General features: G+C 37.3%; 1 protein-coding gene across 1 annotated transcript in view; it reads left to right on the plus strand.

Moving 5' to 3' along the window:
* FSTL4 (follistatin like 4) overlaps positions 1-13,003 on the plus strand; it is a 336,185-nt gene that overhangs the window by 30,284 nt on the left and 292,898 nt on the right. The window contains exon 3 of the mRNA XM_049786821.1: positions 11,824-11,857. Within this exon, the coding sequence (XP_049642778.1) occupies positions 11,824-11,857 (34 nt within the window). The remainder of the gene's footprint in view (positions 1-11,823; positions 11,858-13,003) is intronic.

Below are 13,003 nucleotides of genomic sequence, written 5' to 3' on the forward strand. Positions count from 1 at the left end.
TTTTTTGAGAGGGAGGATAGCAATGTCTCCTTATGATTTTTACCTAACAGGTTCTTCCTCAAGTTTTCTTGTTTCCTTTTCCAATAGGTTATTTTTATTTGTTATATCAGTCTTCAACAGAGATGTGTTATATGTTACATCAATACTCCATGGCTTGGCTTTTCACTGTCTGAATCTTTACCTTTTAGTAAACAGAAGTCTTCATGAAGTTCAGCCTATCAGATGTTTTATGATGCTGCTGTCCACATCCCATCTGAGACATCTCACTTATTTAAAAGGTCATGATATTCTCTCGTGGTATCTTTTAGAGACATAGTTGTTTGATCCTTCACTGTTCAGATCTACAGCCTGCTGGGAAATGCTGTATGTTGTAAGGTTGGAGGTCTGCGTCCTTTTCCTCTATGCTTAGCTCCAGTGGATTCAGCACCATGTGCTGAGGGGGAAACACATCATTTCCCCATTGTGCTGTGTAGACGCATTGGTCTAGAATTCAGAATGTGTAGTTTGTTGCTTGACGTAAGTTAAATAATTCTTCTTTCTTCTTAACGTTTATTGATCTAACCTTCTTTAGAGATATATCAAGTCTTTAATCTTTTTAAGAATCAACTGTTGGCTTAACATTTAATTTTTGGCCACACCTAGTGATGCTCGGGGCTTACTCCTATCTCTGCACTCAGGAATTATTCACTGCCAGGAAAATACCAGGTGGGATACCAGGGATCAAATGTAGGTCAGCCTTGTGCAGGACCAATGTTTCTTCTACCCATGATACATTTATTTGCTCTGGACCCTTGGCTTAAGATTTTTATAGTGTACTTTTACCTATATAATTAAGTTCTATTTCTATCATCTTTCTTTTTTCTCTCATGAACTTTAATTTTTCTTTTTCTTGTTTTTGGAGCAAGAGAGAAAATCCTTACATTATCAACTTTTAGCCTTTATTATTTTCCAACATTTTCATTTTATTTTTTCAACATTTTCAATTAAATTTATGTAATTTCTAAGTACTGCCTTAGACATACATACACCAGAATTTTTGAAATGCTGTCATTCAGTTGTCATTCAGCTCAAAGATATTATTTCCTTTGTAATTTTTCTCCTTGGAAATGATGTTTCTAGATCCACAGGTCAAACGTGGAGCTTTTTCTCAGTGGCTTGTTACTTCTAATTTTGTTAAGAAGAAGTAATATTCTCGTTACTTCTAACTTAATTTTCCTATTCTGAAAAGAACATTTTTAATATATGATTTTGGTAATTTGAAACTTGTAGAAACCCAGATGGCTCAGCAAATGGTCAGTGTGAACAGGCACTTAGCCGGAATGTGAAGCATGGAAGAAATAGGGGACATGGTGTCTGAAGTTTGTAAAGGAGCACAAAGTTGTTCTTTATGATCTTCTGATAGCTTTATGAAGTATTTTTCTTAACTCTCAGTCAATGACAAAACTATGTGTTTTTTTTGGGGGGGTGGGTGGGTGGAGGAACAAGGATGCTCAGGGATTACTTCTTGGATTTGTACTCAGGGATTGAGGCCTCATCCCCCACCATCGTTAATTATTTAACACAACAGAGATCACTCCTGGCAATGCTCGGGGACTACTATATGACGTGCCAGAGATTGAACTCAGGTCTACTGTGTGCAAGGCAAATGTCCTTCTGCTGTACTATCTATTGCTTCAGGCCCCTAACAAAACATTTTTGTTTGTTTGTTTGTTTGTTTGTTTTGGGGCTACACCTGGCAGCACTCAGGAGTTTCTCCTGGCTCTGTGCTCAGCCATCACTGTGAACCACAAAGCAAAATTTAAAATTCCCCATTATTATTGCATTTTTGTTCACTTACTGTTTTAACTTTTGACTTTGTTTAGACTCTGTTATTAGATGTGTGACAATTTAGAATTGCTATGTATTCTTAGTAATTTTTCTTTTACTATTATAAATTTTCACTCTGTCACTAACCATTTTTGCTTTGTATTTTAATATGGTTTGTCTTTTCTATATTCTTACATTCTTTTCTATTCTGTAATTTATGCTTGATCTCATATAAGCAGTAAATATATGAGTTTGCTTTGTGTATTGTCACTTTTTGTCTTTGTTGGATTATTCACCTCACTCTTATTTAAACATGTTTAAATACACATTCTCTCTGTTTTTATTCCTTTTTATCGAATCTTTGTTTCTTTTTTGTTTTTTTTTTTGCTTTGTTTTATTTTTTAATTGATCAATTAGCTCCTTCAATTTACCAATCAATCTATTTAATTGTTCAATTAATTAAGTTCCTTTTGCTTTCTAGCATCAATTTTACTATTTGGAATTATAATGGGGTATTATATTATTTCAGTTCTATTTGGTTACTTTATCTTTTGGGATCACGTTCACACTTATTTTGTACAAATATTATTGCCTTAGGGCAGTGCTTCTCAATTATTTTCTGTCATGCCTCCCTCGGAAGAAGAAAACATTTTTGTGCCCCTCCCTGTGCGATTGTAAATAGTATCTTTATTAAAAAAATTTTTAACCTGCAAAACAAAAATATATAAAATAATTTGAACTGATTTTTTAATCAGAGGTGATGTCTGGATGAATGGCTACAATGAACACGTTTTGCAATGCATAGCTTTTCCAAGCAGGGTTTGAAGCAGGACACAGCAAGTTTCAGCTCCAGAAACATACAGAGACATAAACACAGGGCTTAGCTTGTTATGACAGTGTTTGCCGAGATCAAACATGCCCCCCTTAGGGGAATGATTGCTGTGTTAAGCAATCAAAACTAGAATGATTCATTAAAACTCTTGTTGGTGTTTTTTCTTTATTTCTTTCTGCAAGGTTATCCTTTCAACTTTTGTTCCTAAAGTTGCATATATATATATATATATATATATATATATATACATATATATTTTACATATGTGTAAAAATCTACCTTTTTTTAAACTTTCAAATAGCTGTATTTTAACTGAGTGTAAAATTCTAGTTTATAAAGGTGCCATTGTATTGTTTTCTGCTTCCATTACTGTCTCTTGAAATTCACCTCTCACTCATATTGATGCTGCTTTGTAAGTAATTTGTTGTCTCCACCCCACCCACCCACCCTCTGACTGTTTTTTTTAAATTTTGTATTCTGGAATCTATAAACAACATTTTATTTATATATTTTCTCAGATTGTTTTTAAGGCTTCTTTTTGTCTTTGAATATTCAACTATGTTTCTCTGAGTACCTACTATATATTTCTTTGTATGATATCTTGCCTATAGATATTTTGTTTATAGATATTTGTTTATAGATAATTATTTGTAGATATTTGTTAATAGATATTTCTTTTGGGGGGGGCCACACCTGCCCTTAGAAATCACTCCTGGCTTGGGGGACCATATGGGACACCGGGGGATGGAACCGCTGTCTGTCCTAGGTTAGCCACATGCAAGGCAAATGCCCTAACGCTGTGCCACTGCTCTGGTCCCTGTTTATAGATATTTCTAAACTTTTTATGCCCTTTTATAAATTCTCAATGTCTCCAAGTATTGATTTGGCTTACTTTCCTCTCTTTTTTTACTCTGAAACTTTAATTGTGTGTTCATCAGGCTTTCTATCTTGCCCTCTCATTCTCTTTTCTGTTTTTTTTTTTTTTTCCTCCATTTAGATTTCCAGTCTGGTTATTTTCTACTGATATTCCTTGTTATTCCTCTCTTTAGTTGGTGGTGGGATTGGTGTTGAAATTTAATCTGCTCTAGTTCATCTGCTGAGGTCTTTCAGTTATGGTATGGTGTTTTATTTTTCAATTTTAGGATTTCCTTTTTTTTTTTTTTCTTGGAAAAAAATCTTGAACTGACTTGCAGGAGCCAGAATCCCTTCCCAAAATCTTTTTATTTTATTTTTTTTTTAATTATGAGAACAAGGATGCAAAGAAAGAGGACAAGGTAAAGTTACAGTGGAAGGACAATCACCCATAACATAATTCTCAGAAGTCCCCTTGCTGATATCTTAACTTTGAAATTTCAGCCAAAGAACCAAAGAGCATTAAGATAAATAAGACAGAATCCATGTACAATTACTTTGTCCCACAAGTCCCCAGATTGTAACACATTATAATATTTCTTAACAGCATACAAGGCAATCTAAAGCCATAAAACTTACATAACTCCTTAAACATTACAGGCATAGTATTTTTTTAACATTTCCATATACATGCATATTAGCTTAAGTTAACCTCAAATTTTAAGTGGGTTCTTTTTAAGGATTAGAGTCAAAGGAGCACAGTAAAAATGGTGTTAAAGTGGCAATTGTTGTTTGCATAGGCCCATCAAAATATGAGGGACATGGAAAGAAATAACCTTGGCCTAAATACAAAGAGACCCGACCCCTGAAGTTTCCTGGCACAAGACCAACTCTAGGCTCCAGGCTAGCTAGATCGTCCAATCCAAGACATTGTCTGTAGTGCCAACACACTTTTATTTTTCACACAGTCTCTGTTGTTGGTATCATGTTTCTGTATTAAAGATCCTGGAATCTGCATATCCTACATTGAAGTCAGGATGTGGAGCGTCCTCTCGTTTCACCTCACAATCAAAGGGCAATGCAGGGAGCCCTGTCCTGTAAGCAGGTCGTTGTGGTTGTTAAGTCTCGTTTCACCTCACAATCAAAGGGCAATGCAGGGAGCCCTGTCCTGTAAGCAGGTCGTTGTGGTTGTTAAGTCTTCTCAGTGTTAAGGGAAGTCTCTTTTGAGCAGGTCGATGTCTGAGCAGTGTAGGGTCTTCCGTGGTAGAGGATTACTTCCAGGTGATGTTTTAGACAAGCCTGGATGTTTCGTGAATGGCTTCCCTGGTTCAGGGGTGAATGGAAAATGCCCTTTCTTCTGAGGTCTGTGCCAGGTCAATGTTCAGGGCGTAAGGTCCCCTTGCACTACAAGATTTGTGTGTTCCAATCTCTATTAGATAGGATCTTATTTGTATGTATAGTATTTTCCCATTTTAATGTGCCTATGCAAAAAGGGAGCAATGCCACGTGGTGTTATTGGCGCATATGGGGGTCATAGGAACAATTCCAACAATTCCCATGATATGGTTCAATCATAAGCATTATACTGGGGGACTCTTTCACCAAAATTCCTTGTTAAACAGCTCAAAAAGAGAAGATAAAATGTGGTTAGAATCCTCATTGTATAAGACAATATTTAGTAAGAAATATAGTTCTCAGAGAAAAAACACAAAATATTCTAAAGAAATACGTGTCCATTTTATGTGTCTTGAAACAGTTTGAGGTTGTTACACACAATGCACGGCTTTGGTCTGTGATTAGGATTGTACACTACTGAAGTTAAAAAGAGTAATGTAGGTTAGTGAAGTTTGGGGGGGGTTAGAGAGTTAAGGAGTAAAAAAGAGCTTTGTAGGGGTGTGTGAAAGAGCAGAATAAAAAATGAACATTCTAGATATGCAAAACATACTCTTAATAAATGAAGTACATGCGGGGGCATGAGCCCCCGCACGGTTCTGTAGTTTTTGGATGCATAGGGAGGAATTTCTCCCCCCTCCCCCCAGGGCCCGATTAACCAGGCATGGCCCTGAAGACCCGCCTGGTATGGGGGGGATCTTGTTCCCCTGGACTAAGTGGTCAGCCCAGGGGGCCTATGGCTAGCTGTCCTGCCCAGAGCCCCCAACATACCAGTCAAAGGCACCAGAAATCCTGGCATGCGGAGAGTTCTGAGCCCAGCCGAGCCTCTGTAGTTTTTGGATGCATAGGGAGGAATTTCTCCCCCCTCCCCCCAGGGCCCGATTAACCAGGCATGGCCCTGAAGACCCGCCTGGTATGGGGGGGGATCTTGTTCCCCTGGACTAAGTGGTCAGCCCAGGGGGCCTATGGCTAGCTGTCCTGCCCAGAGCCCCCACATACCAGTCAGAGGCACCAGAAATCCTGGCATGCGGAGAGTTCTGAGCCCAGCCGAGCCTCTCAGGATTTCCTTTTGATCCTTTTAAAAATATATTTTTTTGTGTGTGTTTGAAGTACAATAATTTTACTTTGAGAAATATAAACCAGGGTGGTGACAGTAAGAGAAAAAGGAGAGAGAAAGAAAAGGAAGAGAAAAGAGAGACACGTGTGCAAGAGAGAACGTGTGTTTATTCAAAGGGAAAGATGCTCAGAGTGTACATCTCAGTTTGAAATGTGGGCGAATCTCCAGCATGGAAGATAGTGATTCAGACTTTGTGCTTAAGTTCAGCATATTTCTCACCTCAAACATGTTAATCATACTTATTCTAGAGCTTGTGTCTATGAAATAAAAATCTTGATAACCCAAAAGTGTGTTTCTGCTCTCTATTTTACTGGATATTATTCATTTGATCCTGATTCTTGCCACGTATAATAGTGTTGCATTGGATATGGTGTATGAAAACATTATGAAGTCTGTGCCTGACTTTTATTGCCTACCATAGAGGCTTGTTTGTCTTTGACTGGAATATTGGTGGATTATCTTGGGATTTTTATGAGATAGTGGCAGACTATCAGCAAAATCAAGGTGGGAAGGAAGACAAGAAAGGGAGTAATGGGGGAACAGGAGATTGAGGCTTTCATTACAGTGGTGATATGGCAGAGTAGCATAGGAATAAATTTTAAAGCATAGACTCAACACTGAAACCATGAAATCTAAGCTGCAACTGCCAAATTTTTGGCATGTCTGTCAAGGTAGCAGGTACAGGAATCAGAGGTGTTGAGGATACAGGAGTATGGGAACACTGGTGATGGGAATTGACATTGGTGGTGGGATTAGTGTTGAAATATTATTTACCTAAAAACTCAACTATCAATGACTTCATAAATCATCATTCTTTTAACTAAAAATAAAAGAATTCTTTGAGTTTCTATGATCTCAAATGAGAATCCAGTTACATTTTCAAGAGTCATTCTTTATTAGAAAACTTAATTTCTATCATCTTAGTGACATGAATCTTTAAATATCTATACTCAAAATTTAAACTTATTTGACACTACATTTTTCTTTCTTTGCTTTTTGTGTATATGGGCATTTTTTATATATATGCAATTCAGATAGAAACACATAACTTTTTTTTTTTTTTTTTTTTTTGGTTTTTGGGCCACACCCGGCAGTGCTCAGGGGTTACTCCTGGCTGTCTGCTCAGAAATAGCTCCTGGCAGGCACGGGGGACCATATGGGACACCGGGATTCGAACCAACCACCTTTGGTCCTGGATCAGCTGCTTGCAAGGCAAACACTGCTGTGCTATCTCTCCGGGCCCAGAAACACATAACTTAAGGGGACACCATCTATAAAATACTGGGCCCACTTCTTGTTGGCTTTTCAAAGAAAATCCTCAAGTTCTGGTTGCTTTGGTCATCTTAACTGAGGAATCTCCTGCTTCAGTAAGACTTCTTTAAATTCTAGAACATTCCTTTCTGTTTGGCTCCCGTGAAAAGCAGTAAATGCCCCCAGAAGAAAATGTGGCAGTAGATGGGGACTCACCTCAGTGAACCTTCTTTTTCTCTAAATATTGACTCTTAGTATTGTCTGCCCTTGATGTTCTGAAATGTCTCACTCTTTTTTTTTTTAAGTCCAGCTTTTATAGCTATACTTAGTAAACAGATAGGTCTGAAACATGTTATTCTTTTATAGCTAGAAACAGATCAGATAATTTTCACACCTTACAATATGAATTAAACAGAGATGGAAAATGTTATATTAGTAATCTTTAAAGTTAGATCCTTATTAAAATTATAGCTGGCAAGGACTGAAGAGGTAGTGCAGTGGGTAGGATGTTGGCCTGGTTTATGGCCAATCCAGGTTCAATCCCCAGCATCCAATATGGTCCCCTGAGCCTGCCAAGAGTAATTCCTAAGCACCTCAGTACCACTGGGTGTGCCCCCAAAACAAACAAATGAAATCTCAACTGGTAACTAACCAAACATGAGATCTTGAATGGATTTAAGTGCTCTGACTCTTGACTTTTCATAAATATCAGAGAAATAAAGGTGGAGAACCTTTTAAAAAATCAGACAATCTGACATTTATTTAAATAATTTGAATATACCAAATTCACTTTATGAAGTTACTTTAATTTCCTTTATTTTGTTTTTTTTTTTTTAGGCTACTCTCAGCACTACTCATGGTTTAGTCCTGGTAGGCTCAGGGGATCATATGGGATTTGGGGGATAGAACCCAGATTGGCTACATCCTAAGCAAGTGCCCTACCCACTGAACTATCCTTCTGGCCTAAAGTTACTATAGTTTCTAAATCAGAGAAAACTGGCACCTAAAGTAGACCATTTTTATTTATGAATATTAATGCAAGAACATATTTAAAATCAAGGCAAACAGAATTCAGCAGCATGTTTCACAAAGTGCAACCATGATCAAGAAAAGCTTATTCCAGAAATGCCAAGAATGATTGAATACAATGAAATCTGCTAGATAAATCATCATATTAAGAGAGCCAAAGAAAAACAAATCCTGATCATTTCCATAAATAAAAATGTATTTTATAAAATTAAACACACATTTATTTTATTTTTTTATTCAACAAATATGTATTGAGCATCTGCTTGTGATAGACAGCATTGAGGAGCCAGAGTGAAGCAGATACTGGCACCATCCCAGCTCACATCCAGTGAAGGGAAATGGCCAATAAATACACAAGTAAGGGGGCAAGCTGGAGCAAACATTTATTTTAAAGACTCAATAAAATATGCATAGATTTCATTAAAATAATAAACATACCTTGGGCACAAAAGCCAACATTTTATTTACTAAGGATGCACTAACAGTTTTCTTCTTAAAGTCAGAGACAAGATTTAGATGCCTCTGTGTCCACAGCATCTAATATCCTGTTGAAGAACTAGGTAATGTGCCAAGACAAGGGTATGTTTCTAGAATGGGAAAGAAAGATAAAATTGCTGTTTGCAGACTGTGTTAATCTACAATGAAAACCCCAAAAGAATCAATAAAAGTATATGTTATGCACCAAGATGCTCTTCAACAGATGAATGGCTAAAGAAACTGTGTACATATACACAATGGAATATTATGCAGGCATCAGGAGAGAGAAGTCATGAATCAGGAGAAGTCCTATACATGGTTGTACATGGAATCTATTGTGCTGAGTGAAATAAGTCAGAGGGAGAGAGATAGGCACAGAATAGTCTAACTCATCTATGGATTTTAAGAGAAATGAAAAACATTATTGTAATAAGCCCAGAGACAATAGAGTTTAGGGCCACAAGGACCAGCTCACAATTTGAAGCTCACCACAAAGAATGGTGAATGCTACTAGGCAAATAACTATACTAACAACTAGCATGTCAATGTTAAAGAACGAGAGAAGTAGAATGCCTGTCTCCAATACAGGCAGAGGTGGGAGGACATTGTTGGTGGGAAGGTTGCACTGGTGAAGGGGGTGTGTTCTGTTTATGACTGAAACCCAACTACAGTCATTCTTGTAATCATGGTGCTTAAATAAATATTTTATATATTAAAAAGGAGCCTACAAAAATATATGTTATGAAATTAATACATAAATATCAACCACCATAATATGCACAAACCAAACCAGTTAGAAGATACACTGGAAGAGAAATTTTATGTATTTTTGTTTCATTTTTGCTTTTGGATCACTCTCAGGGGTGCTCAGGACTTACTCCTGGCTCTGTGCTCAGGAATCACTGAGCACTTTTGGCAGGGCTCTGGAAACCATATATGGTGCCAGGGATTGAACCTGGATTAGGTTCATGCAAGGCAATCACCTTACTGAGTGGACTATTTCTCTGATCTAAGAAACTTTATTTCCAATAGCCAAAGACAAAAACATAAACGCAAATACTTCAGGCAGGTATGTGGTTCAGTGAGTGATAAGCTTCATGGGCAGGCCCTATGTTCAATTCCTGGCTGCAAAAAATGTTTTTAATTTTTTTAAAAAGGAAAAATAAATATTCAAATACAGTAAATTACAAAATATTCCTAAAATAAAAATAGACATTAAAATGATTTAAGACACCTTCTTGTTAAATAAGAAGTTCAGAGCTTTTCGTAAGTTAATTTTTGTTTTGTTTGTTTGTTTTTGGCCATACTTGGTGGTTTTCAGGGGTTACTTCTGACTGTGCACTCAGAAATAGCTCCTGGTAGGCACGGGGGACCATATGGGACACTGGGATTCGAACCAACCACATTAGGTCCTGGATCGGCTGCTTGCTATCTCTCCGGCCCCTAATTTATGCATTTTTAATAAAACTTCCACAAAGTGATTTCTAGAGCTATTCAAGCGAGTCCTGAATTATTTCCCGGGAAGGAGGTGTAGTTGATGCTGCAGGGAGCCAAGAAGCAGGGTGGGAGGAGCTGTTTGCCCTGTGCCTCAATACCATACGCATCTAATGAACTCCCACTCTCCATGCTGTGCTTAGAGCCTGCCTGCTGCCCCTCCAGAACCTGATTTCCTGGAGTTTGTCTGGACCTCCTGGTGATGTGTGATATGCATCTTTCAATTCTCTCCTCCTTGGGTTTTGGTTTATTGCAGAGGTGGTACTCTTAGGAGTTTAACTTGGGGTACAAACCTTTCATTGCCTCCTTGTTTTAGTGTTAACATTACTTCTTCCTGTCTCCCAAAGGATACAAGGCAAGAATGCTAAGGTGTGAAAAATAATGTCTTAAAATTGTGGATGTCTAGTGGTCACCCTGGTTGTGATGGTATGGAAGTGTCCTGGGTTTGGCTTTTATTGCCGTTGCTATATTGAGTATAAAATAGATTTCCACTTACTCTCATCAAGGCTTTCTATTCTTAAATTGGTTAGTCATGATGAATTGTCACTATTTGTTACTAGCTATGAATCCATAATGTCAATTCCTGTTTTTTCCTCTCTCTTTCTCTCTCTCCCTCCCTCCTTCTCTCTCTCTTTCTTTCTCTCTGTTTTTTTTTCTGCTCCCTGAGTATATTCTGTCCTCTCTTCCCAACTTCTTTTCTGAAGCCATGCTTTCTGTTATTGTCTCCTCTTCTCCCATCTGAAAACCTGCTGGTTTTTTCAATGCAATTTGCAAAGATTGTTTTTTTGGAAAAATCCTTTACCTTTTTGTTTCCAATTGAATGAATATACTGGTTTTTATCAAGACAAAAATAATTATATTTCTGATTAATTTGTGTCTTGAGTCTTCTTTTCAACTGTAGCATTAATTCAGAGACTCTCACCTCTGCACTGATATTGATATATATGTACATATAAACACACATATATATTGCTTATTTTCTGTAAAAAAACCAGAAAAATGAGTTTGGATTAGGAAAACAAAAGGCTTTTTTTGTGAAGTCAATTTAATAGTCTGAGTTGGCTTTCCAAATTGTCCATAATATCCCACCTTTTGGAACTCCTCAGTTGATCATTAACCTACACAAGAACAATGGTGCTCTTCACTGCTATGGTACCACAAAGCAGAACCTGCTGTGGGTCAGATATTCTGACTTCTTTGTATTTGTGTTTCCCCCAGATCCTACAAGTGCCTGCAACCTAAATAGGAGGCAGGCATCCACCTCAAACAAGGTCTTTCTTAACCTTTATTCTAACCCAGATTTCACATAAAGAAAACCTTGAGAGTGGGATCTGCTCTCTAAAGACTCTGCTCTCTAAAAATATAGTAATATATCTAATGCCAAAAGAAAAGAAATATATTTACATGTGCAAATATATGTTTATTGAATTTAGATGATGTAACATTGCTGAAGGCCTTGTTCCTTTGTGAGTGTTCACCTTGTGAATAAATGGCTATGAGAGGTAAGATGTTTATAAGTATGTTCACATCATGAATTATTCTACAAAAATACAAAGTCTTTCTATTCTTGCAGGAACCAAGAAGATTTGCAGTCTCAAGAAGAGAAGGTAGGGAAAAATGCATTCCTATCTATTTTGTTCTCAGTGTTGACATTTTGAAAGTAGTTTGCTGAAGCCAAGATGAGCTTCAGACCGTGGGCAGCCTGTTCTTTGAAAATGTGGCCTTTTTCTGGGTCCTGATTGTTGGCACTTGCCTCTAGGGACTTTAAGATATGAGTGTGTGGGTGAGGATTATGTTCAGGTTTTAGAGGTGGGGTCTGGGGAATTGCCTCATTCATGATTATGTTTACACTCTCTGAGACAGGCAGCATTTTGAGTGACATTTGAAGTAATTATTTAGTTTCATCCAGCAAAAAAATAACCCAATAACATCAACAATAAAAATGGTTTATGGTTTGAGGTATTTCAATATCTGGAAAGAGATGCCACTGTGAAAAGTATTTATGATTAGATTTATACAGCTTTAGCTAAGCTGAAATAAAAATAAGCAATTAATTTCCCTTTTGAAAACCATTCCATGATGTTATATAGTCCCTGCCAGAGTTCCTCTAAGCACTTTTGTTTTCTGGTCCCTGAAGTAAGTATATTTGGTGGGTAATTTCTGAAATCTTTTAGTGCAAATGGAAGTTTCTGTTACTTCCAGCAGTATCTGGTCTCTAATAAGATAATGACTTTTTATGATTTGTGGAATCACACAAATCATCCTTTTATTGAAGAAATGGGAGAAGGATGTCAGAAACCAAAGTTTATACTTTGGTCTTATCCTTAATTATAACCTTCTCTGGTACTTTCTTTAAAACCTATGACCCTATTAAATCCTAATCCCAACATCGCCATCTCTATTTATTACTTTGTACTTCATGCACAACAGTGAAGACTTCAATAGTCATATCAAAGTTTGTTTCCTGAGTTGGGGAGTCTAACCTTACTCCAGGCTACATTGGTGGAGCAGCTTGTTTGCTGCTGTCTGTGGTGCTGAAACAGTGGCTGGGCAGATTGGGCTACTCTATCTGACCATAAACTTTCTGGTTTCCATTCCCATTTGCCACTTCCCCTGTTATTTGAAGAGGTTTTTGAACCTGTTTTTGACTGTGAACTGGATCCAAAGGCAAAATACTTTTATTTGGATATTGAGACAAAGTGAGATTGGATGGCAGTGGGTAGGGAGGACAGGCATCTATAATCTTTGCATTG

The sequence above is a fragment of the Suncus etruscus genome, chromosome 14, assembly GCF_024139225.1.
Source record: "Suncus etruscus isolate mSunEtr1 chromosome 14, mSunEtr1.pri.cur, whole genome shotgun sequence".
NCBI classification, from domain to species: domain Eukaryota; kingdom Metazoa; phylum Chordata; class Mammalia; order Eulipotyphla; family Soricidae; genus Suncus; species Suncus etruscus.